Consider the following 24,372-nt stretch of genomic DNA (forward strand, 5'->3'; position numbering starts at 1 on the left):
ACCTTCCTTGTCCTCTAAAGTCCCTAACATTTTGCTGCTGTATTATGCAAAAATGAGAATCCTTTTTCAGTGAAAAAAAAAAAACTATTATGGAAATCCACCATCACGTCTAGACTTCCTCTGTACAGATTAGCATATATGGGTAGAAACTGGTCAAGATAAATAGACCAACCTTACCTTCCTTCTTTCTCCCTTGGTACTATAACACCCTCCTAGCTCAGATCCTAAACCTAGGGATTCTTATATTAGCAGTATTGTAATTTTATGTACTGTATATTACTGTGCAAGCAACCACACTCGAAGCTACGTTGTAATTGTTTATTGATATCTTACAATATACATTTTTTTTTTAAGGGTAAATAATTTTATCAAACCCATTTAAGAAACAGCCAAAACACTTAAAAGAAATGAAAAAGCAATGTGCGTGCAGTAAATTTGCCTAATACGTGTGGTAATGACTAAAGTGAAAGAAATGCAAATCTATTGTCCTCTTTTTAAGCTTAAAACTTTGTAAAAGTGATTACTGGTTCTTAGGCTTTTCCCCATTCTATGTTTCTCAGCTCATTTCTTCGAATCTTCCCGCTGACTGTTTTCGGTAGTTGCTGAACAAATTCAATCTGTCGTTATTCACAAAGACAAATTAAGCAATTATTTAAAAAAAAAAAACGCACATTGCAGCTTAGTAAGCATGATATAAATATATATTGGGGTAAGAAAAAAAAACTTGCCTCCCACATGTCGTTTATATTATAACGTATTGTAATATTACAATATTATGCATTGCAAAGTATAACAAATTTCCTCCTCTGATCTCAATTACCTTTATTAAGTTGCGCACTCGTAATACTACACCTGGAACCCTCGTTGCACTCACAACAAAATCCTGTGCTGCACTCATGTACTTACTCACAATACCGTGTCTTGATGCCTCGGTGCACTCGTAACATAATCCCTGGATCCTTTAATGTACTCATACCATGCCTGGATCCTTCAATATACTCATAATAAAGTACTTTTAAATCCTGGATCTCTCAAGGTATTGCCACCCTATGGTGTATGCAGGATGTTTATTTAAAATGCAATCATATTATGATGTATTTTATACTGTAAAGTCTCTTGTGGAGAAAGACGTCAAATTAAGTTTAAATTAACCAGTTTTGAATTAAAGCTTTTAAATGGATGCCTCACTTGGTATAGTGTCGTTGGTGTAATGTTTTGCAGGTTTTCATATTAAAAGGTAAAGCTTGTTATTTGAAGCTGGATTTCAGGCACACATTAAAACTAACACAAAATGAGCTCATGGTGAATATAAATGTATTGTTTAAATATTACTTTACATCACCTTTTGACCTGCTTTGTCACCGATTGACCAAACTACCAACTTTCAATATCCATTACTCCATGTAGTGCACAAGTGCCTTGTTAAAGGCTACTGTGCATCTTCACAGAGTCAGGAGTTCACCTTGCCATGTACTTCCTTTTTTTTTTTCTTGCTAGTGCATCAATCACAATCAAAGGGTAGGGAACTTGCATTGCTGCATTAATAAAGGGGTATGTCTGGAACTAGACTGAGTGCAGAAATTAATGTGAAAAAAAAATGACCACCAGGTTGGAGCACCTACAGTATCTCACAAAAGTGAGTACACCCCTCCCCATTTTTGTAAATATTTTATATCGTTTCATTTAACAACACCAAAGAAATGACACTTTGTTACAATGTGAGTGTATAGCTTGTATAACAGTGTAAATTTGCTGTCCCCTCAAAAATAACTCGACACACAGCCATTAATGTCCAAACAGCTGGCAAAAAAAAGTGAGTACACCCCCAAGTGAAAATGTCCACATTGGGCCAATATAGTGTCAATATTTTGTGTAGCCACCATTATTTTCCAGCACTGCCTTAACCCTCTTGGGCATGGAGTTCACCAGAGGTTCACAGGTTGCCACTGGAGTCCTCTTCCACTCCTCCAGGATGATATCACGGAGCTGGTGGATGTTAGAGGCCTTGCACTCCACCTTCCATTTGAGGATGCTCAATAGGGTTTAGGTCTGGAGACATGATTGGCCATTCCATCACCTTTACCCTCAGCTTCTTTAGCAAGGAGTGGTCGTCTTGGAGGTGTGTTTGGGGTTGTTATCATGTTAGAATACTGCCCTGTGGCCCATTCTCCAAAGGGGAGAGGATCATGCTCTGCTTCAGTATGTTACAGTACATGTTGGTATTTATGGTTCCCTTAATAAACTGTAACTCCCCAGTGCTGGCAGCACTCATGCATCCCCAGACCATGACACTCCCACCACCCTGCTTGACTGTAGGCAAGACACACTTGTCTTTGTACTCCTCACCTGGTTGCCATCACACACGCTTGACACCATTTGAACCAAATAAGTTTATCTTGGTCTCATCAGACCACAGGACATGGTTCCAGTAATCCATGTCCTTAGTCTGCTTGTCTTCAGCAAACTGTTCACGGGCTCTCTTGTGCATCATTTTTAGAAGAGGCATTCTTCTGGGACGACAGCAATGCAGACCATTTTGATGCAGCGTGCGGCGTATGATCTGAGCACTGACAGGTTGACCCCACCCCTTCAACCTCTGCAGCAATGCTGGCAGCACTCATACGTCTATTTCCCAAAGACAACCTCTGGATATGACACTGAGCGCGTGCACTCAACTTCTTTGGTCGACCATGGCGAGGCCTGTTCTGAGTGGAACCTGTCCTGTTAAACCGCTATATGGTCTTGGCCACCGTGCTGCAGCTCAGTTTCAGTCTTGCCAATCTTCTTATATTCTAGGCCAGTGATGCTGAACCTTGGCACCCCAGATGTTTTGGAACTACATTTCCCATGATGCTCAAGCACTCTGCAGTGTAGTTGAGCATCATGGGAAATGTAGTTCCAAAACATCTGGGGTGCCAAAGTTCGCCATCACTGGCCTAGGCCATCTTTATATAGAGCAACAATTCCTTTTTTCTGATCCTCAGAGAGTTCTTTGCCAAGAGGTGCTATGTTGAACTTCCAGTGACCAGTAGGAGAGAGTGAGAGCGATAACACCAAATTTAACACACCTGCTTCCCATTCACACCTGAGACCTTGTAACCCTAAAGAGTCACATGACACCAGGGAGGGAAAATGGCTAATTGGGCCCAATTTGGACATTTTTACTTAGGGGTGTACTCACTTCTGTTGCCAGAGTTTAGCCATTAATGTCTGTGTGCTGTTATTTTGAGGGGACAGCAAATTTACACTTATACAAGCTATACACTCACTATTTTACATTGTAGCAAAGTGTAATTTCTTCAGTGTTACATGAAAAGATATAATAAAATATTTACAAAAATGTTAGGGGTGTACTCCATTTTGTGAGATACTGTAATGTAACTTTGATCAAAGTTCACAACTGTGATTTCTCATCACATGGGCATCATATGCAAATAATAATATTCATTCCATGTATGCTGGGAAACTATCATTACAGACCAGGTGTTTTTGAGGATTATGGAGTACAGCAGTAATCCTTTACCTTTTGGATTATTCCTATATAGAATCGAAAAAAGTGTATTACAGCATATTTTCCGTTCACCCAAAGTGATATTTTAGTATGCGTTTATTTGTAGGTCAAATCATACAGACAGATTTCCCTAAGATATTCCAGTAGATCTGTGAGTGTTGGGTGATGAAAGCACATCCTGTTGCTTTCTCTATGGTATAAAATAAAGAATACAACAAGAATTGTTGGTAACCCTCATAATGGTTACAATAGGTTTGGAGACCTGGCAAGTGATCTAACCAATAGGTAGTTTAACACCCCAGTATCTACCAAGCATTCAAATATCAGTTCTGGGTGAATTGGCTCTTTGCATTGTATAGGTTACCTTTCTTGGATACTTGTAGGGGGCCGTCACTTTTTTGACATGTTCCTGTAATTCTGATATCAGTTTCCCTGGATCCTGTCCACTGTATGTAGGAGAAAGGACAACAAAAGCCTTCACAACCTGTGGGGTGAACATTTAGATTTAGAAGTAATTGTGTCCTCCTTTCAATGCACAAAATGTTATGCTGTCTAAAAAGAAAATCAGATCAGTTGATTAAGGAAAATGGGTAAATTAAAGGTAATATAACTCCTAAAAAAAACAGCCTCAGTAAATATACACATAGGGGGTTGAGGCTGTGTGCAGGAGAGTGACTCCTGATCACAGCCTCAGTGCTCTTTGTTTACATTGACTAAGTGTTCGGGAGCAGTTCTCCTGCTTTAGCACTATCGATTGCATCTGACGTAGCGGACAGGGGGGAGCAACAGAGGGTAGTCAGAGAGAAAGGAATCGGCACTCCCAGAAGTATCTGATATTTTGAATTGTTCATCTTCCTCTAACTCTGCATTACATTAATAAAATCATTGTTCAGAGAGGCCATTGGTGTGTACAAAAATAGCACTATTATATTTACAAATTAAAATATTCTTAGTCTTGGGACAGGTTCTCTTTAACTGTGCAAGGAAGGGACTTTGGACTTTGTAGGCACAGTAATACAAAGTCAGTAATTGATACAAAAATGTATTGAAAAATACATCTAAAAATAGGATTTTTTTAAGACAGCTTACCTGTAAAATCCTTTTCTTTCGATGGACATCACGGGACACAGAGCCACAGTAATTACTGATGAGTTATATAAGGTATCACTGGTGATTGGACACTGGCACACCCTATCAGAAAGTTAGACCCCCTATATAATTCCTCCCCTTGCAGGGATACCTCAGTTTTGTAACCAAGCAATATAGTGTATTAGAAGAGGGGTGGGACCTCTGTGTCCCGTGATGTCCATCGAAAGAAAAGGATTTTACAGGTAAGCTGTCTTAAAAAATCCTATTTTCTTTCTCGAACATCACGGGACACAGAGCCACAGTAATTACTGATGGGATGTCCCAGAGCAATGCTATCTGAGGGGGGGAACCACGACCAAGTAGGGTGCAATCAGACCTGAGGACCCTGTACCGCTGCCTGCAGCACACTACGCCCAAAGACGATATCCTCATGCCTTCTCACATCCACCTGATAGAATCTGGTGAATGTATGGACTGAAGACCAGGTTGCGGCCTTGCAGATCTGAGCCACAGAGGCCCGGTGATGCACTGCCCAAGAAGCACCAATAGCCCTTGTGGAATGTGCCCTGATCTGAAACGGAGGAATCTTCTGTTTCAAACCGTAAGCACGAATAATCAACTGTCGAATCCATTTAGAAATGGTAGCTTTTGACGCTGCCTGTCCTCTATTGGGACCCTCTGGCAGCACGAACAAAACATCCGTTTTGCGAATCTGAGCAGTTGCCTCGAGAGGCCCTGACTGCTCTTACTACATCCAACGAATGTAGCGATCTCTCTTCCGGAGAACAAGGATCTGGAAAAAAGGAAGGCAGAACAATGTCCTGGTTTAAATGAAAATCAGAAACCACCTTTGGTAAAAAACTAGGATGAGGGCGCAGTACCACGCTATCCTTGTGTACAATCAAATAAGGCTCCTTACAGGAAAGGGCTGCTAATTCTGATACTCTTCTAGCAGAAGAAATGGCTACCAGAAAAATTAACTTCCTTGTCAACAAGACCAAAGGAATCTGATTTATTGGTTCAAAAGGCTGCTTCTGTAACACAGCCAGAATCAAGTTCAAGTCCCAGAGGTTTAGGGGCGCCCTAACCGGAGGATTAAGACGCATCACCCCCTGTATAAAGTTTCGGACCAAAGAATGCGAAGCAAGTGGTCGTTGAAATAATACTGATAAGGCCGAGACCTGGCCCTTGATGGTACTCAAGGCCAGCTTCATCTCTAAACCTAATTGTTAGAAAATCAAGAATTCTACCTATCACATATTTTCTGGGATGCCAACCCCTGGATTCACACCAGGATACATAAGCTTTCCAGACTCTATGATAAATCATTCTGGAAGCTGGCTTCCTTGCATTGATCAAGGTAGATATCACAGAACCTGAAGGCCCACGACTCTTCAGAACGTGGGTCTCAATAGCCAAACCGTCAAATTTAGCGTTTGTAAGGCAGGATGGAACACTGGACCCTGAGCTAACAGGTCTGGTCGTACCGGTAGTGTCCACGGGGAACCTACCGTCATCCTTACTATTTCCGCATACCACGTCCTTCTGGGCCAAGCGGGGAGCCACCAGAAGTACTGACTTCCTTTCCTGCCTGATCCTGCGAAGAAGTCGCGGCAGTAGCAGAATAGGCGGGAATGCATAAATCAGTGAGAACTGATGCCACGGAATCACCAACGCATCCGTCCCGCATGCAAGAGGATCTCTTGTTCTTGCCACAAATCTGTCTATCTTTTTGTTGAATCTTTGGCATATGTTCCAAAAGACGTCGGGATGTAGAGACCATTCCCCTGGAAGTAACTTCTGGCGACTTAAATAGTCCACCTGCCAGTTCTCTATCCCTGGAATGAAAACTGCCGATATGTATGGCACATGTCTCCCTGCCCAGACTAAGATTTGGTTCACCTCTTTTTGAGCAGCTCAGCACCTGGTGCCTCCCTGATGATTGACATAGGCCACTGCTGTGGCATTGTCGGACTGGATCCTGACCGGGCAACCCTGTAGCCTGATAGTCCAGGCCTTTAGGGCTAGACCTACCGCACGGATTTCTAGAATGTTGATGGGTAAGGTCCTCTCTATCTTGGACCATACCCCCTGAACCGCAGACTGTTTCAGAACTGCTCCCCAACCTGTCAGACTGGCATCTGTTGTTACCACCGTCCAGGTAATTGGCAGAAAGGATTTCCCCTTTTGCAGGTTTTCGGGAATGAGCCACCAATTGAGGCTCTGACGCACCGCATGAGACAGGTGCATCGGAAAGTCTAATGTCTGAACCTTCCTGTTCCAGGCTGACAGAATACTGTGTTGCAGCAGTCTTGAATGAAACTGAGCATAAGGAACTGCCTCGAATGAAGACACCATGTTCCCTAGCAGCCTCATACAAAGGTGGACAGAAGTACCTTTCTTGGTCCTGACTGCCAGAATCAGCTCCCTTAAAGCAGCGATCTTTGCCTGAGGTAGAAATACTTTCTCCTGGCTTGTATCTATGATCAGACCTAAATACTCCAGTCTTCTTACTGGTTTTAGGAAAGATTTTTCTAGGTTGAGGATCCAACCTAGGTGTTCCAGATACTTGACTGTGGTTCTCAAGTTGCCGTTCAAGGAGGCTACCGACCGGTCTATCAGTAGCAGGTCGTCTAGGTATGCTATGACAGCGATACCCTGAGCCCTTAATCAGGCCAGAGGAGGGGCCAAGACCTTTGTGCAGTGGCTATCCCAAAAGGCAGAGCCACAAACTGGAAAAATGGGCACATGCAGATATGCATCTCTGATGTCTATTGATGCCAGAAATTCTCCTCCCTGCAGGGTGGAGACTATTGTCCGAATTGATTCCCTGCGGAAGGACTGAATCCTCAGGAATCGGTTCAGATCCCTTAAATCCAGAATGGGTCTGACATCCCCATTTGGTTTTTGGACCGTAAAAAGATTGGAATAGAAGCCCAATCCCTGGTCCTTTGCGGGAACCATCATAATGACCTCCTGTGACAAAAGTCGCTCTAACACTAGAAGGAGGGACTGCTTCTTCTCTGGGTCTCTGGGGACACTTGATCTGAGGAACCGAGGAGAGGGAAATTCCTGAAACTCCAGCTTGTACCCTAAGGTTACTGTGGAGATTACCCATCTGTCCTGAAAGTCCTCCTGCCAGAGCTCTGAGAACTGTCGCAGTCTTCCCCCCACTCGAGCGAGCGGGGGCGCCCCTTAATGAAGAGGTCTTAGTGTTTTGCCTAGTAGGTTTCTTCCCCCAGGACTTCTTTTGTTCCTGGGGTTGACTCTTGTTTCTGAACCCAGACGGAGGAGGCCGTCGAGACTGCCTGGAGGCTGAGGCCCATGGTGCTGGGGAAAGAGTCAGTTTGAAAGAGGGACGCTTACTCTTCTCCTTGACAGGTAAGAGAGTACTTTTCCCACCAGAGACTTTCTTGATATATTCATCCAAGTCTTCTCCAAACAACCTTGCACCACGAAACGGAAACCCAGCCAGCAGCTTCTTACATGGTGCTTCGGCTGACCAATTCTTCAACCACAGGATTCTACGTATATGCACCAACCCCAATGAAAGACGAGAGGTTTGCACGATAGAATCTCTGATGGCGTCAACAACGTAACATAAGGCCGCAGGAAGGTTAGCCAACCCCTGGGCCTGCTGTTCAGGTAATACTTTGATGACCTGCTTAACATGGTCTCTTAAGTATTGACAGACTCCAATCGCTGCAACTGCAGGTTGAGCCACTGAACCTGCCAAGGAGAAAACATCCTTCAATAGGGATTCCATCTTTTTATCTACAGGATCCCTGAGCATCTGAGCATTGTCTACAGGACAAGTCAGACTATTGTTTACGGAGGAAATGGCAGCATCAATGGCCGGTATTCCCCACATTTTAATAAACTTTTCTTCCATCGGATAAAGTGTTGAAAACGTTTTCGGCGGAAAAAAACGTTTGTCTGGGTGATCCCACTCAGAATAAATGAGCTTTTCAAGTAAATTATGAACAGGAAAAGCATGTGCTCTTAGAGGAGGCTTCAGTGACCCCAAAGAAGAAGAGGGTTCTTTAACTGATTCAGATACGGGCAGCTTAAATGTGGAGCGGACCAATCCAGTAAGGATCTGCACTAAGACTTTCTCCTCCTGGGAAGTCGCAGAGGGTCCCACTCCACCTGATTCCTCAGAAGAGGAATCATCCGTCCCATCTCGATCCTCTGAAAGGGATTCCTCTCCTTTATCCCAGAGCTCCTCTTCCTGAGGGTCTTGGGAAACAGGAAGGCCTAGTGCGTTTTCTTCCACTGAGTGAAGATGTAATCACGGCCATTAATCTCTCCTCTAAACCATTAATGGCTGAGGAAAAAAACCTCCTGTGTAATGTATACAAGGGCTGAAGTGCCGGAGGCAGGTATAGCCCCTGACCCCAATGGCTCCCTCTGGCTAGCTGTCCCTGGCCCCTCAGGGGGGGAGGATGCTGCAGAAAGGGGGTCCTCAGAACCCGACCGAGATCCCCTAGAGTCTCTGGTTCTTGGGGTGTTTGAACCTCTTCTACCCATAGTGCAAAGCAACAAGGTGGAGGTATCGCAAAATGAACACTGACTGCTGAGCGATGTAGTCCGGCTAAAAGCCCTGCTACCAAATGCCCAGTTTGGTGTTACCTTAGTAAATGCTGCCTAGGAGAATGCCTGTGTCCCACCTTACATGCGACCTGTCAGCTCTGTGTCCCTCCAGAAGGCTGTGTGCACCTGTACAGAGTGCTTTAAATAGCCTGCAGCTGGCCTGAGTGGGCGTCTAAGCACCTGTGCTGACGCCCTGCCGCCCCCCTCTACCACCCCCCCCCCTTGAATTTTGAAAAAAACTGGCCGACCCTCCGGAAACAATATGGAGGAAGGCTGAGGGAAGAAGGAGAGAGGCCGGTAGTGATGAGCCTGTACCAGTAGCAGCAATGGCGGTGGCAGCGGCGGTGCTCGAGCGGTGTACAACCGCTTTTCAGACACCTGTGGCCTCCCCCTAGCCTGGGGGGAACATTTGTGAAGGAGAAATCCCCCCCCATCCCATCCTACCTGGAGCCGGCCGGAGACGCTGTGCAGCGTGAGAACACTGAGACCGACATCAGCATGTGAAGGTATGTGCTCTTGGCAGCCCCCGGTGGTCACAATAGGCATAGCATGCATTTACCTTAAAGGGGAAAACCTACTAGAATTCAAAAATTCTGTGGAATCTCCTCTTACCTTATCCAGCCGCAGGGTTCTGTTATACAGACCCAATCTTCGCCTCTCATGGTGGGCTCCATTAGAAAAAAACGTCAGAGACTGGGGCCCCCTACGAATAGGGAGATCCACAGTTCTGGACCTGTAAAGCACCCGGCTAGAAATTAGGCTAGAAAAACCATTTTCAGCTCTCTAAAAAGAGAAGCGTTACAGGTAAAACCTTGTTTCTTCGGACACGAGGCCCGGGTAAGATCCAATTCGGCCACGTAAGGACAGCTTGAATGGATCCGGTCTGCCTGGCTTGCCCCAGTATAGGGTATAGGGTATAGGATCTTCCCCCTGGAGCTCAGCACAGGACATCTTTACACGTCCATCACCTAAGACACTGGCGTAAAAACTGAGGTATCCCTGCCAGGGGAGGGATTATATAGGGGGGTGAACTTTCTGATAGGGTGTGCCAGTGTCCAATCACCAGTGATACCCTATATAACCCATCAGAAATTACTGTGGCTCTGTGTCCCGTGATGTTCGAGAAAGAAAATACAATTCCATAAAAAGCCATAATAGATCTATACTGTATACATATATACTATAATGGAACCGTTGCTGTGCAGAACCATACAGCCACAAAGCGAGACTTGGAGGATGAGAACGTCATTCCATAATTGTAAAAGTCCGGGGTATGGCTATACAGCGGACAAACGGTAAAGATGTTGGAAGTTCAACATAAGAATGGGCTCAACATGTTGTGCGTGCGATCACACTTCTTCAGGAGCATAGATTATTATGGTATATTTTGTATATTAAGCAGAAACATTTTTTTTTTTTTATTTATTAAAAAAAAAACAGGAAAACAAGACAGCTGACAAAAATCAAGATGTAGGCCGCTGGGAAATGTGGGGTACATGTATGTAACGTATGAGACTGCCCTCATAGGAAAACTACCACTTTTAAAGAAGTATATTACAGGCATACCCCACTTTTAAGTACACAATGGGGTTTATTTACTAAAGCTGGAAAATGCAAAATCAGGCTCACTTCTGTATAGAAACCAATGAGTTCCCAGGTTTTATTACCAAAGCTTAATTGAACGAGCCAAGGCTAGAAGCTCATTGGTTTGTATGCAGAATTGAGCCTGATTTTGCACTTTCCAGCTTTAGTAAATAAACCCCATTGTGTACTTAAAAGTGGGGTATGCCTGTAGTAGAATTACTCAAGGGGATATAAAGTTTTGCCTCGGAGTAATGATGTAGTGAAAGAGGGCTCCATGGTAGGTGAACCCAGAGGAGAGCTCTTGGATGTAGATGGAAGAAGAGAGGTATAGCCCTAGTAGATAACGGGGGTAAGTGGTAATGGTGTAGTATCCTTGATGTATACAACCCCCTGGAGCCAGCAGCTTAAGAGGAACCAGCAGTCTAGGATGTAATAAGCTGTGAGTCCAAAGTCCCTTCCTTTCCCTTGTACAATTATTCATAGGACGTGGCACACTCCCTACCCTATCTGTATCCACAGCACCACTCTGTGATATGATACAAAAGATTTGTGTATTTTATAGGTTCTCTTTAACCGCTTACAGACCAGAAGATTTTCCCCCTTAATGACCAGGCCATTTTTTGCGATACGGCACTGTGTCAATTTAACTGATAATTGCGTGGTCATGCGACGCTGTACCCAAACAAAATTGGTGTCCTTTTTTTCCCCACAAATAAAGCTTTCTTTTGGTGGTATTTGATCACCTCTGCAGTTTTTATTATTTGCGCTATAAACAAAACTTTACTTTTTGCTATAATAAATATCCCTAAAAATGTGTTTTTAAAAAAAACACATTTCTTTATCAGTTTAGGCCAATATGTATTTTTCTACATATTTTTGGTTAAAAAAAAAATTGCAATAAGCGTATATTGCTTGGTTTGCGCAAAAGTTATAGAGTCTACAAAATAGGGGATAGATTTATGGCATTTTTATTTTTTTTCTAAGTAATGGCGGTGATCTGCGATTTTTAGTGGGATTGCGGCGGACAGATCGGACACTTTTGACACTTTTTTGGGACCATTGACATTTATACAGCGATCAGAGCTAAAAATAGCCACTGATTACTGTATCCCTGGCAGGGAAGCAGTTAAGTGTGTTCCCTGGGAGTGTTTCTAACTGTATGGGGGCTGGGCTGACTGGAGGAGGAGAGAGATCGCTGTTCCTAATCATTAGGAACAGCAGATCTCTCTTTGACTCCCCTGTCAGAACAGATATCTGTCTGTTTACATTGATCGTTCCCGCGATCGCAGGTGGCCGGCGGACATCGCGGCCATGCACATTAGGTCCCCCACCATACAGCACGTGCGCCTGCTACGACTCCTTGCAGGAGCCAGCGTACACCTACGGCGATTTGCGGGAATGTGCCGACCTGCTGCCATATAACGACGGCGGCTGGTCGGCAAGTGGTTAAACAATGAACATTTAGGCAATCCAAGTAGTCTGTTTTCTTCAAAGGCAACTTTTCTGCCCTGTGTGGACAGTGCAGGTTCACTTTCAGGTTTTGTAAACTTATGCGGATCAACTTTATTATAAAGATGAATTATATTATTAGTATATTGTGAAAGTATTGTCATATACCTCTCCTCTGATTGGGTCTGGACTGCTGACCACTGCAGATTCACCAACAGCGGGATGCTCTATCAGAGCACTTTCTATTTCAAATGGCCCAATACGATACCTAAATAACAGAAATGTAACTATTCAATCGTAATCTCAGCCAGAGTTACCGGTATCTCCCCAGTGAGGGCACAGACAACAACAAAAAAACTCAACAGATGTTGTAACCCTACCCCTCGCTATCAAAAACTAGAAAGGGAAAAAAAAGGTTTTGGCTGGAGTTACAGTTTAACAACTTTTCTAACTAAACCATATTTTCTATTTAATTTTCTAATTGTTTCTCGGCCCAACTTCACATATCTAAACAACAAATAATTCATATATAATATGGCTTTGCCGTGACCGTCAGGAGCAGTATATTTTATTTTTGGGGTAGATCATTGTAATGGCAAGAAATATACAGCTAAAGTTTAAAAAATGTTTTTTTACTATTGTGTGCCAGTTTTGCTTTGATAATAAGGAGATAGCCATTAATATCCACTACCAAATGAAGGTCCAATATCTAGTTAAATACACTAAGTAGTTGTGATGATATTTACAGTTTTACTAACACATGCTAAAGTTTAAAACTGCATTTAGGCATTAAGATTTGTTTTAACTTCAGGCATTAAAATCTACTGTTTATAGTGAACAGAATAATGCTGTAAAAGAACAACGACATCATTTTTATCCATTTGAAAAATATATTTACCCAGAGGACAAGATAACATCATCGGATCGTCCAACAAACCAGAAATAGCCATCTTCATCTTTTATGGCTCTGTCTCCAGTAAGGTAAAAGTCTCCCCTTTGTGTTGAAGCAGTTTTTTCCGGGTCACCCTATTGACATTGAACATCATATCATATAGCTTTTGTATAGTGCTCAGACTGGACATTAGGGATGAGCTCAGGTGTGTTCTGAGCAAGCCTGCTGGGAAGTTGTCACTGTATTGTGCCAGTCATAACCACCCAAGGCATTCCACGCTGACAGCTGCATGTACACATGCCCCTTTTATATGTGGGGCTGCGGGGTGGGGAATGTTCCAGGCACACGACTGGCCCATACAGATGACTGCTCAGGTGGGTTCGGACTAGAATCCAGACACGCCTGAGCTCATCCCTACCTATTAGTTTATATAAAGCTCTAACTTACTGCATTCTTTAGATTTTCAGAGAACATTCAAAGTGAATGCAAGCTTTCTTACCGTGTATTGCGAAAAGAGACAAAATGGTTTTTGGGGAGATATCCGAATTCCAATATCTCCTTCTTGATTTAAGGGTAAAATATTGCCACCACCATCAACAATCTAAAATGATAAAGTTCCACTGAAATGTTAAGACCGTCATTACATTTTAAGCTTCTCTGAACAGTGACAATGCTTTTAAAGCTGTTAACATGTATAACAGTTTGTTCACTTAGTGTTGAGAGCAGCCCAGTGATTAGACACTCCCTTGCCTACATCAAAAAATGGCTACTAGACTACATCCAGTGAGGCAACATAGAAACAGCTGACTCTTCATCAAACCCCAACTGCATGCATGGAAGTGTAAAGGGTGATATTACATTTCTATTAGAAATGTAGCAACATACCCTCCAACCTATGGTTGAATTAAAATGTCCACTTTTAGTGGACTTGCACTCAGTGGATATATGAATGCCAAAATCTCCGTTCATTTCAATAGACAGTTTGTACTCCTCTGTACTTCAGAATGTGGACTTTTCATCCAGATGAATGGAGATCACAATATGCATGCATAGGAAGAGCAGGACCTGGCAGTGAAAATGTTAAAAAAAAAAATCTGCGTGGTATTATATTGACCCCACTATTTAAGAAAAGTGGGTATAGATGTGTTATTTCCAGGGTGATGAAGGATATCAAAGGATAAATGTACCTTTACATAATCTGTGTTTTATTAAACCATATTCAAAAGGAATAGGCAATATATTTTAATAAGATTACAGAGTATTAGACATGTTTTGTGATGGCCGCTTTCATAGCACAGGGAAGCAAAAGGCAAAGATAAGATTTATTTGCAAAGAGCTAATGTGTTTTTCCTTTTAGGCCCCTTTCACACTGGGGCGGTGGGGGCGTCGGCAGTACAACAGCGCTATTTTTAGCGCTGCTGTACCGTCGTTCTTGCAGCTGTATTCGGCCGCTAGCGGTGCGGTTTTAACCCCCGCTGGCGGCCGAAAAAGGGTTAAAATCACTCGTACAGCGCGGCTATAGCCGCAGTATTGCCGCGGTATAGCCGCGCTGTCCCACTGATTTCAATGGGCAGGAGCGGTTTAGGAGCGATGAATACACCGCTCCTTCACCGCTCCAAAGAAGTGGTTTGCAGGACTTTTTTCACCGTCCTGCCAGCGCACCGCTTCAGTGTGAAAGCCCAGTGTAAACAGCGGAGGCTGTTTAGGGGCGGTTTGCAGGCGGTATTTTTAGCGCAATACCGCCTGCAAACCGCCTCAGTGTGAAAGGGGCCTTAATGAACAACTAAAGGGTGTTCTTTGAGTCTAATCAAGTATCAAATCCAGTTACTATGTGATGTTCAAGCCTCATAAATAAAATCCTGTACCTTCTCTGAGTGAGCCAAATCCTTAATTTGTGTCTCATGTCTCACAGCCCCCTCCACCCCCTCTTCTAGACACCGAAGCTCATAGTTGGAGGATTTCAGCAACAAAGATAGTGTGGTCAATCCAGAAAGCAGTGGGCAGGACTAGGTGCGGCCAGGTCTGATTGACAAGCTACAGGCTTGTGAATTTGCAGTGACAATGCTGATAGCACTGCAACATATTTTCATTCCACTGAAGTGCAAATAAACACAGCCTATATGAGGGGGCAACTCTACTTTGAATTCAGGAGCAGTACAGCATTATTGCAACTGTATCACTGAAAGCTGCATTAGGTTGACTGCAATGGCAGGTATTTGTGGGACTTTGCAGATGCACCTACATCTTGAAAACTATAGTGGATGATTGGTTTGTATAACATAGGGTCCTGCATTAAAAAGCAACTATAATTTAAAATAATTATAGTCGGCACTGGTTACCTTTCTTAATTCTCTGCAGGCCAAACGTTGGCTTTAACAGTGTCCTCTATCCTAATTTTTGAAACTTATTGCAGAAAATATCACCGTAATTCTCATTTACAATTCAAAATCACCCTGCTTACCTGTAGGTGCCCTGTGAACCTCAAAACTGCCTGGGGGGGGGGGGGTGGGTTATCAAAACTGGAGCAGCTGTTCAATGCAACCAATCGGCTTCTAGCTTCAGCTTGTTCAGTTCAATTTTGAAAATGAAAGATAGAAGCTGATTGTTTGCCATGCACAACTGCTCTGAGTTCTGGTCCAGTTTTGATAAATTACTATCATGTAATCTATTATGTAAACAACCAAGACCATGTGGAGAGGAGAGCAATCAATCTCTCAGCCTGTGAAACCCCTGAGCAGACCAGGCTAAACAATTACTACTCTCTTGATTACAGCAGTAAACAAGTAAATTTACCTAGCATACTATGCTAAGTTGGTGCTACACAAAAAATACAATGTGGCTCTTGTACAGAAAATTTTGGAGACCCCTGGTGTAGAAGACCACTGTGTGGAAGCAGTGTCATCTCTGCAGAACTTCAACACACTCCTTTGCTGAGCTAGACCTCTGGAATCTGCAGGGAGCATGAGCTTTGCTGATTGCATAGCCATAGGTCTAACTCAGTAGGGGACATGTCAAATGTCTGCAGAAAGACCAGTTTTTCCACAGAGAGCAAAGGTCCTTCTCTATAGTCTGCTGGTAGGAGGCAGCCTATTCTACTCAGGGTCTGTCTCCTTTCTGAAGAAAGAAAAACTTTAAGATTTGCACATTTTGATGCACCATGTTTTTTGACTGATTTAAACTTAAAATTTCACGTTAGTTTCAAATGTCTCTGTATTCTATTATCAGACCCGTGGCACTCTGCAGGAGATCTGGGGCATGTGCCCAGATGGTCACAGGCAAACAAAGTCTCTAAAATATGTTTTATAAAAGGCTATAAAATCATTTTAGAGGCTTAATGAATGATATATAATACACTTATTGAGGTTATGCAGAAGAATAACACAAAATATTTTATTTCAGTGAGTACCTGAACATCATAGGCTGGTGAAGGCTTCCCCATAGATCCAGGTTTTATTTTCATTCCTTTGAATGTTCCACATATCAGCACCTATAGATTACCAAGATTTGTCATACAGTATGTGTCCAGCACCTGCACAATGTCAATGTGTATATAGAATAGAAAGCAGTATATCTGCTTACTTGTAGTTGAGAAAACCTTTAGCTGAACTGGTAAGGGCATGGACATTTGTTCATATCATAACTGCTTTTCTCCTCACTCAAATCAATGGGAATAAATGGAAGCCTGATGCAGTTTATAAGACAGTCAGAACAATCCAAAAAAAAGCATCAAAAACTGATTGCAGTTACAAGTTGAATGCACTTAAATGCTTTGCCCATCTTCACAAACCTTAATGGATGTATTGAGGCTGATTTAATAAAGGTTTTAAGAGTATTCTCACAATAAAATGTGTGAAGATTTTATTAAAATATTCAATTGTGTGAAAAGAATATCCCTGTTTCCTTTTTCATAAGCATGGACAAATAATTTAAGTATGTCCACTCTGGATAGAGGAGCAATGGAGACACCCTTGAACAGCAGCATTGCCAATCTGGGGAGAGGGCAGTGCTAGATGTAACCTCAAAATAATAATATACTATAAGAACACTGCGCTCAGGGGGCCGTAGTGGTAAGTTGTGTCCTTCCCCTCTATAGTGATATATAAACTAAAACCTGGTTTAAAATAATATACATTTCTAGAACACACACCGTGTATCTATTTAATCACTGCTGCTACCTTATCACAAATACAAATCCCTACCAACATATCTGATACTCTATGCATCAAGAAATGAGGTAGCGCCATTATTAAAATATACACATATTACAACTGTAGTGATACATAGAAATAAGTTACAATACTACAAAACTATACGTGCAAATCAAATAGTCCAAAATTGTAAGTACAGTACACTCCACCAGTGACACAGTGTTAAAGTGGTTGTAAAACCCCCTGTGACATTTTTACATATAGGTAAGCCTATAATAAGGCTTACCTATATGTACTGAAAATATCTCCTAAACGTGCACCGTTTAGGAGATATTTACCTTGTAGTGTGCCTATGAGGTCATCGGCGCATGCGCAGTGAAGAAACGGCCCTCCATGCCATTTCTTCCCCAGCGTGTGCTGTGACTGGTGGCTCCCGTGCGCATGCACAGGAGTGACGTCACGTGGCTCTGGTCGGAAGAAGGGCGAAGATGGGTGCTTCCACCAGCGGGGACATGGCAGGCTTTGTTTGCAGGTAGGTGCCACATAATGGGCTAATATCCGATGCATACTAGCACTTTATGCTTTTACTTAGCAGGGGAATAAAGAGGAAGTAAAACCCATCAGGGTTTACTTCCTCTTCAAAGTCTTATACACTTCAGAGATTCTTCTTCTAGGTGATGCAAGCCACTTCACCTTGTGTTACGTGCACACCACTGCTCAACACACACAAAAACTCACCGATTTACAATGCCTGTCATTTTACTGATAGGCAATAGCGCATTTGGGATATAAGTACTCCATACTTGCAGGGCTTCAGATGGCCAGTCCCCTTCCCCTTTAAAGGATCACTCAAGCAGTGCACATTAAAAGAAAGAGAGATTCCACTAGTGTACTACCATTAACACTTTGGCTTTATTAACATGCAACTAAAATCTTACTTATAAGCAAAAACATATCCGAAGTTCCATCAAAGTATTTAAGTGCAAACAGTCAGGTGCAGCCTTGCCAGTATGGCTAATGATCGGTGCCTCACTAGTTCTGTCCCTCCATGACTTCCGCTGCATCACTTTCAGGACTTCAGCGCAGCACCCTCCAACAAATGTAATCCTCTGGCAATCTTCTCCAGGCCCTCAGCCCAGCAGCTGCTGAAGCCCAGACTGCAGTTCCTTATCTTAGTGGAGCTGCCTCCAGGGGAAGCAGCCCCAAGTGAGCTTGAATCCTCCCTGGAGGGAAAAGAATACTATATTCAGGCCTCCTGCCACCTTCTGGATGCCTCCTTTTCAGGGATTGGCCGGGGCATGATAATTATTCAACTGATCATTTGAATCACCCTGCTTTATACTCTGGAAACTTCTTTCAGAGGCAGGTAGGAGGAATCAAACTTTAAGCTCAGAAAAACCCTGATCAGATGAAAACAATCAACTACTGCATCACTCACTACAGCGGAGCCAAATACTAAACTCAGCCTAGCAGCCTAACTAGAAGAGTGTGCCACAGAAGGTGAAGAACAAAAGACTTACTGGCATGATCACAAGGTGAAAATAAAGCAAAAAACCCAAAAACAAAAGCTAATACAGCCTCAACACCCAAGAAATGGTAAGCTGCAATATAATACATTTTTGTTTTTTGTTGTCTCAACATGTATTTGTGTCCCTGTCCATATTGTACTTGCTTGCTACTATATAATTTAAACTTGCATGAAGCTGTAGGGACAATACATTCCCAAGCTAAGTTCTGGTGTGATAAACAGAACTCAATGTAAAAAGAATACAGGTCAGCCTTACTTCTGAATAACAATTCATTTTAGTTTAAAGCAATGCTGCATGTGGGCCTTAAAAAAGTAAAGCCCGCTTTGTTATTTTTACCTACAGGTAAGCCTATAATAAGGCTTACCTGTAGGTAAAATTAATATATCCTAAACGTGCATCATTTAGGAGATATTCACCCTGCATGCAGCCGCTGACGTTACTGGCGCATCCGCTCTGAAGGTCCGGCATACCAGGCCGGACCTTCAGAGCTTCTTGCCGGAACCAAGGGCTCCAAAGCGCATGTGTGGGAGTGACGTCATCGCGGCTCTGGCCACTCACAGCGCTGGAGCCCGCGAACCTGGGAAAAAAGGCCAGGGGGACATGTCAGCCCTCTCAGCATCTGGAAGGGCTTCGTTCTAAGGTAAGTATTTTGTAATGTGCTAGTATGCACATTTTATTCTGCAGTGGTTTACTACCGCTTTGAGGAATTTTTAGATTTTTCCCTCACAAGTAACTGCTCAGTTGAATAGCCTCCATTTAGTATGGATAGCATGCTGGGTCGGTGGTCTCAACAGTTGTTGGTTGGTAGTTGGAAAGTAACTCCTGCTCTAATCATCTCAAACATTATCTTTATTTCTTGGCCTGGGGTGAACACATTAATGTTAGTTGTGTTTCCCCAGGGAAGTATACATTCCCACCAAGAAATATTGTAAGTAACTGAGCCTAGGTTCACACTGACAGCGGGAACGAAATTGTGTGGGTTCAGAGAATTTCATTCCCTCATGTCTGTCCCGACTTCGGGGGCGATTTCAGAGACATTTGGGGGCATTTCTGCACAGATGTCTATTGAAATCGCACCCGAAGTCGCCAACAGTAGTACTAAAACTTTTGGGAATCAGTGCGGTACCACACTGATTCAGACAATGCCATTGCCAGCAATAGCCGCCAATTTGGCATGTGATTTGACATGTCAAATCGCTGCAATCCAGGAGGTTTGGACACTGACTGGCAAACAAAAAAAAAATTAAGCCAGCCCCATATAACCCTGCCTCTTGTAAGCAAGCAGTGCTTAACACCAAAAACACGAAGGGGCAGGACCTGTGTCCCTCAATAGACTTAAAATGTAAATTCACCTTTACAGAAAATCTGCAAGGTGAACTTTCACTGGACCCTGTCCCCATCCCCACCCCCCCGGTCCCGCTAACCTGCAGTCCGGCAATTGTTCGTTCTGACACATTGGATAGCCGCTTTATCAGTCGGGTGATTTGAAATCCCTGCGGCTTTCTCTCCTTTTCGCCCACAGTGACAGGACAGCCTACGCGGGTTCTGATTGGTCCAATTAGAATGCTCCTGACGAGGTATGTTTTGGAGATTAAGCCGAGGGGTTTCTAAGCCCCGGACCAGTGAGGCAGCGACCCGGTGGGTCAGTGCGGGTGATCGCCGCGCTCCAGGTCAGCGGGGGTGGGGAGGGGGTCCTGTGTAAGTTCACCTTACAGATTTTTCTGTAAAGGTGAACTTACCCTTTAAAGAAAAAATGTTTACAGTGAGTACAAAAATCTTATTCTTTTTATCATCCATCAAGGGACACAGGAATGAAGAAATTATTTGAACATATATGGTGTCCAAAAGCAATCCAAATGATGGGTGGGCAATAGCTCCTGAGAAATCCAATAGATAGAGATCTGACAATAAAAGCATGCAAAGGAATCGTCTGAACAAGGCTAGAGAAAAAAAAAGGCGGAAGCAATATAGATATTGCCACTAACAAGAAAAGGCAGTGATGTCTTTCTGGTGTTTCAGAGTAGAGCAGATAGTACCACAAAAGGAAAAATGTTATACAAAAGAAACACAAAGGCAGAGAACAATCAATTAACAACCATAGGGAAAAACAGATGGTAGAAAATGTAGATCAACTGCTGTAGTGGTGAAAAAATATGAAGGTTTTCTAGGATACCTAACTCTTGACATCAGGTGAAGGAATGCTAGACAAATAAGCTCCAGATCAACAATTAACTGAAGGTTGAAGCAGGACACCTAGAACCCTTGACATTAGGGAAGGTAGATACATAATAGGATAGATCACTCATTAACCTAAATGGAGAGGGGTGAGAAAACCTTCAGTATGAAAACAAATATGGTAAAGTGCCAAGTTTCAAAAGGAAGGGGTGGAAAGATCCACACAGCCATAAAAAAATAAGGGCTGAGGACGCTGACGTAATATATGTACAAGGAAGACGCGGAAACCTTCTAACTCAACTCAATCAATAAAAGATGCAGAGGTGTGAAAATTTTAACAAAACCTGTCTGATTATATGCACTCACTGGACACTTTATTTGCTAATCAGCAAATCACATGGCAGCAACTCAATGAATTTAGGCATCTAGACGTGGTGAAGACGACTTGCTGAAATTAAACTGAGCATCAGAATAGGGAAGAAAGGGGATTTAAGTGACTTTGAACGTGCCACGGTTGTTGGTGCCAGGCGGACTGGTCTGAGTATTTCAAAAACTGCTGATCTACTGGGATTTTCACTCTCAACCATCTCTAGGGTTTATAGAGAATGGTCTGAAAAAGAAAATATCCAGTGAGCGGCAGTTGTGTGGACGAAAATGCCTTGTTGATGTCAGAGGTTGGAGAAGAATGGGCGAGATGATAGAAAGGCAACAGTAACTCAAATAACCACTCGTTACAACCAAGGTATGCAGAATATCATCTCTGATCGCACAACACATCGAACCTTGAAGCAGATGGGCTACAGCAGCAGTAGACCCCACCAGGTGCCACCCTTGTCAGATAAGAACGGGAAACTGAGGCTACAATTCGCACAAGCTCAGCAAAATTGGACAATAGAAGATTGGAAAAACGTTGCCTGCTCTGATTAGTCTCGATTTCAGTTGCGATATTCAGATGGTAGGGTCAGAATTAGGCATAAACAACATAAAAGCATGGATCCATCCTGCCTTGTATCAACGGTTTAGGCTGGTGGTGGTGGGGTAATGATGTGGGGGATATTTTCTTTGCCCCTTAGTACCAATTGAGCTCCATTTAAATGCCACAGCCTGAGTATTGTTGCTGACCATGCCCATCCCTTTATGATTGTACCCATCTTCTGATGGCTACTTCCAGCAGGATAATGCACCATGTCACACAGCTCAAATCATCTCAAACTGGTTTCTTGAAAATGAAAATTAGTTCACTGTACTCCAATGGCCTCCACAGTCATCAGATCTCAATCCAATAGAGCACCTTTGGAATGTGGTGGAACAGGAGATTCGCATTATGGATGTGCAGCCGACAAATCTGCAGCAACTTCATGATCCTATCATGTCAATATGGACCAAAATCTCTGAGGAATGTTTCCAACACCTTGTTGAATCTATGCCAAGAAGAATGAAGGCAGTTCTGAAGGCAAAAGGGGGTCCAACCTGGTACTAGCTAGGTGTACCACTTAAAAGAACTCTACAGCAGCGAACAGAGTGTCATGTCTGTTAATGCAAGGATCCAGAAAGAGTTTTGTCCTGCATTTAGATAGTGTGTAAACTATGAGACTGTCAACACTCCTCAGAGTAGGAGAACAGATTCTAGACCAGGGGTCTCTGAACTTTTTAACCAGTTGCCGACCGCCGCACGACGATGTACGTCGGCAAAATGGCATGGGCAGGCAAAAGGACTTACAGGTACGTCCTTGCCTTCCCGCGGGCGGGGGGGTCCGATCGGAACACCCCCCCCCCCCCCGGTGCCTGCGGCGGTCGGATTCAGGTCAGGGGCGATCAAAGGTGAGGGGGAGGCCACTCATTCGTGGATCCCCCCTCGCGATCGCTCCTGGCGAATGACAGGCTTCCTCGGCTTCTGTAATGTAAACAGAAGCGGAGGAAGTGATGTTATCTCTCCTCGAGCCGGTCTTTTCGTTCCAGGCCGAGGAGAGAAGACATCCAAGTAAGTTTGCACCAACACTACACTAACAGTAGAACACGCAGGCACACTTTTCACCCCCCAGTCACCCCCTGATCACCCCCCTGTACCCCCTGTCACACTGACACCAAAAGCAGTTTTTTTTTTCTGATTATTGCATTGGTGTCAGTTTGTGACAGTTATAAGTGTTAGGGCAGTTAGGGTTAGCCCCCTTTAGGTCTGGGGTACCCCCCTTTAGGTCTAGGGTACCCCCCTAACCCCCCCTAATAAAGTTTTAACCCCGTGATCACCCCCCGTCGCCAGTGTCGATAAGCGATCGTTTCTCTGATCACTGTATTAGTGACACAGGTGACGCTAGTTAGGGAGGTAAGTATATAGGTTCGCCGTCAGTGTTTTATAGCGACAGGGACCCCTATATACTACCTAATAAAGGTTTTAACCCCCTGATTGCCCCCTAGTTAACCCTTTCACCAGTGATCACCATAAAATTGTTACAGGTGACGCTGGTTAGTTAGTTTGTTTATTATAGTTTTAGGGCACCCGCCATTTATTACCTTATAAAGGTTTAACCCCCTGATCGCCAAGCGGTGATATAAGTTAAGTTTTTAGGGTCAGATAAGGTCTGCGTCGCCCCAGACAGCGTCAGATTAGCGCCAGTACCGCTAAAACCCACGCACGCAGCATACACCTCCCTTAGTGCTATAGTATCTCAACCGATCAATATCTGATCCGATCAGATCTATACTAGCATCCCCAGCAGTTTAGGGTCCCCAAAAACACAGTGTTAGCGGGATCAGCCCAGATACCTGCTAGCACCTGCGTTTTGCCCCTTGGCCCAGCCCAGCCCACCCAAGTGCAGTATCGATCGATCACTGACACTCACAAAACACTAAGCACACATAACTGCAGCGTTCGCAGAGTCAGGCCTGATCCCTGCGATCGCTAACAGTTTTTTGGTAGCGTTTTGATACAGTCGCTGCCAGTCAGGAGCTTTTTTGCCTGTGAGTTTCACTAGTGTACCCCTAAATTTAGAGCCCAAAATGGCAAATCGAAGGTACACTAGTGAAGAGGCCTACACGTTTCTGAGCATGACAGATAGTGAAGAGGAAGTCACTCATCTGTCAGATTCAGGCTCAGAATACGATCCTGTAGAGAACAGCGGCTCCATGACAGATAGCTCTGACGACCGAGTTGTGGTCCCTGCCAAGGTCAGCTGTACCAGACCCCGAACTTCTTCTTCTGTCATTGATGTGCAAGAACCGCAGGTCCCTCGTATGGAGCAGAGCAGTACTAGCGCCGCTATTCCTTCTGGTGAACTGGCAAGCACCAGCGGCCTAGTACACCCTGGTCGTAGATCCATTACTGCAGTATCACATGGTGACGTGGCGAGTCCCATAAGTGCAGTTCAAGCTGGTGAGGTGGCAAGCACTAGTAGTGTCCCGCTG

General features: G+C 43.7%; 1 protein-coding gene across 1 annotated transcript in view; it reads right to left on the bottom strand.

Moving 5' to 3' along the window:
- Window positions 1-304: 304 nt before the first annotated feature.
- The window catches only part of LOC141101762 (acyl-coenzyme A synthetase ACSM3, mitochondrial-like), a 96,479-nt gene continuing 72,411 nt past the window's right edge, over window positions 305-24,372 (bottom strand). Inside the window, exons 9-14 of the mRNA XM_073591067.1 lie at window positions 16,525-16,605; window positions 13,618-13,719; window positions 13,125-13,252; window positions 12,395-12,494; window positions 3,876-3,995; window positions 305-617 (exon numbers count right to left, since the gene is read on the bottom strand). Coding sequence (XP_073447168.1) covers window positions 531-617; window positions 3,876-3,995; window positions 12,395-12,494; window positions 13,125-13,252; window positions 13,618-13,719; window positions 16,525-16,605 — 618 coding nt within the window. The 3' untranslated portion in view covers window positions 305-530. The remainder of the gene's footprint in view (window positions 618-3,875; window positions 3,996-12,394; window positions 12,495-13,124; window positions 13,253-13,617; window positions 13,720-16,524; window positions 16,606-24,372) is intronic.

This window comes from Aquarana catesbeiana, linkage group LG06, assembly GCF_042186555.1.
Source record: "Aquarana catesbeiana isolate 2022-GZ linkage group LG06, ASM4218655v1, whole genome shotgun sequence".
In the NCBI taxonomy this organism is placed as follows: domain Eukaryota; kingdom Metazoa; phylum Chordata; class Amphibia; order Anura; family Ranidae; genus Aquarana; species Aquarana catesbeiana.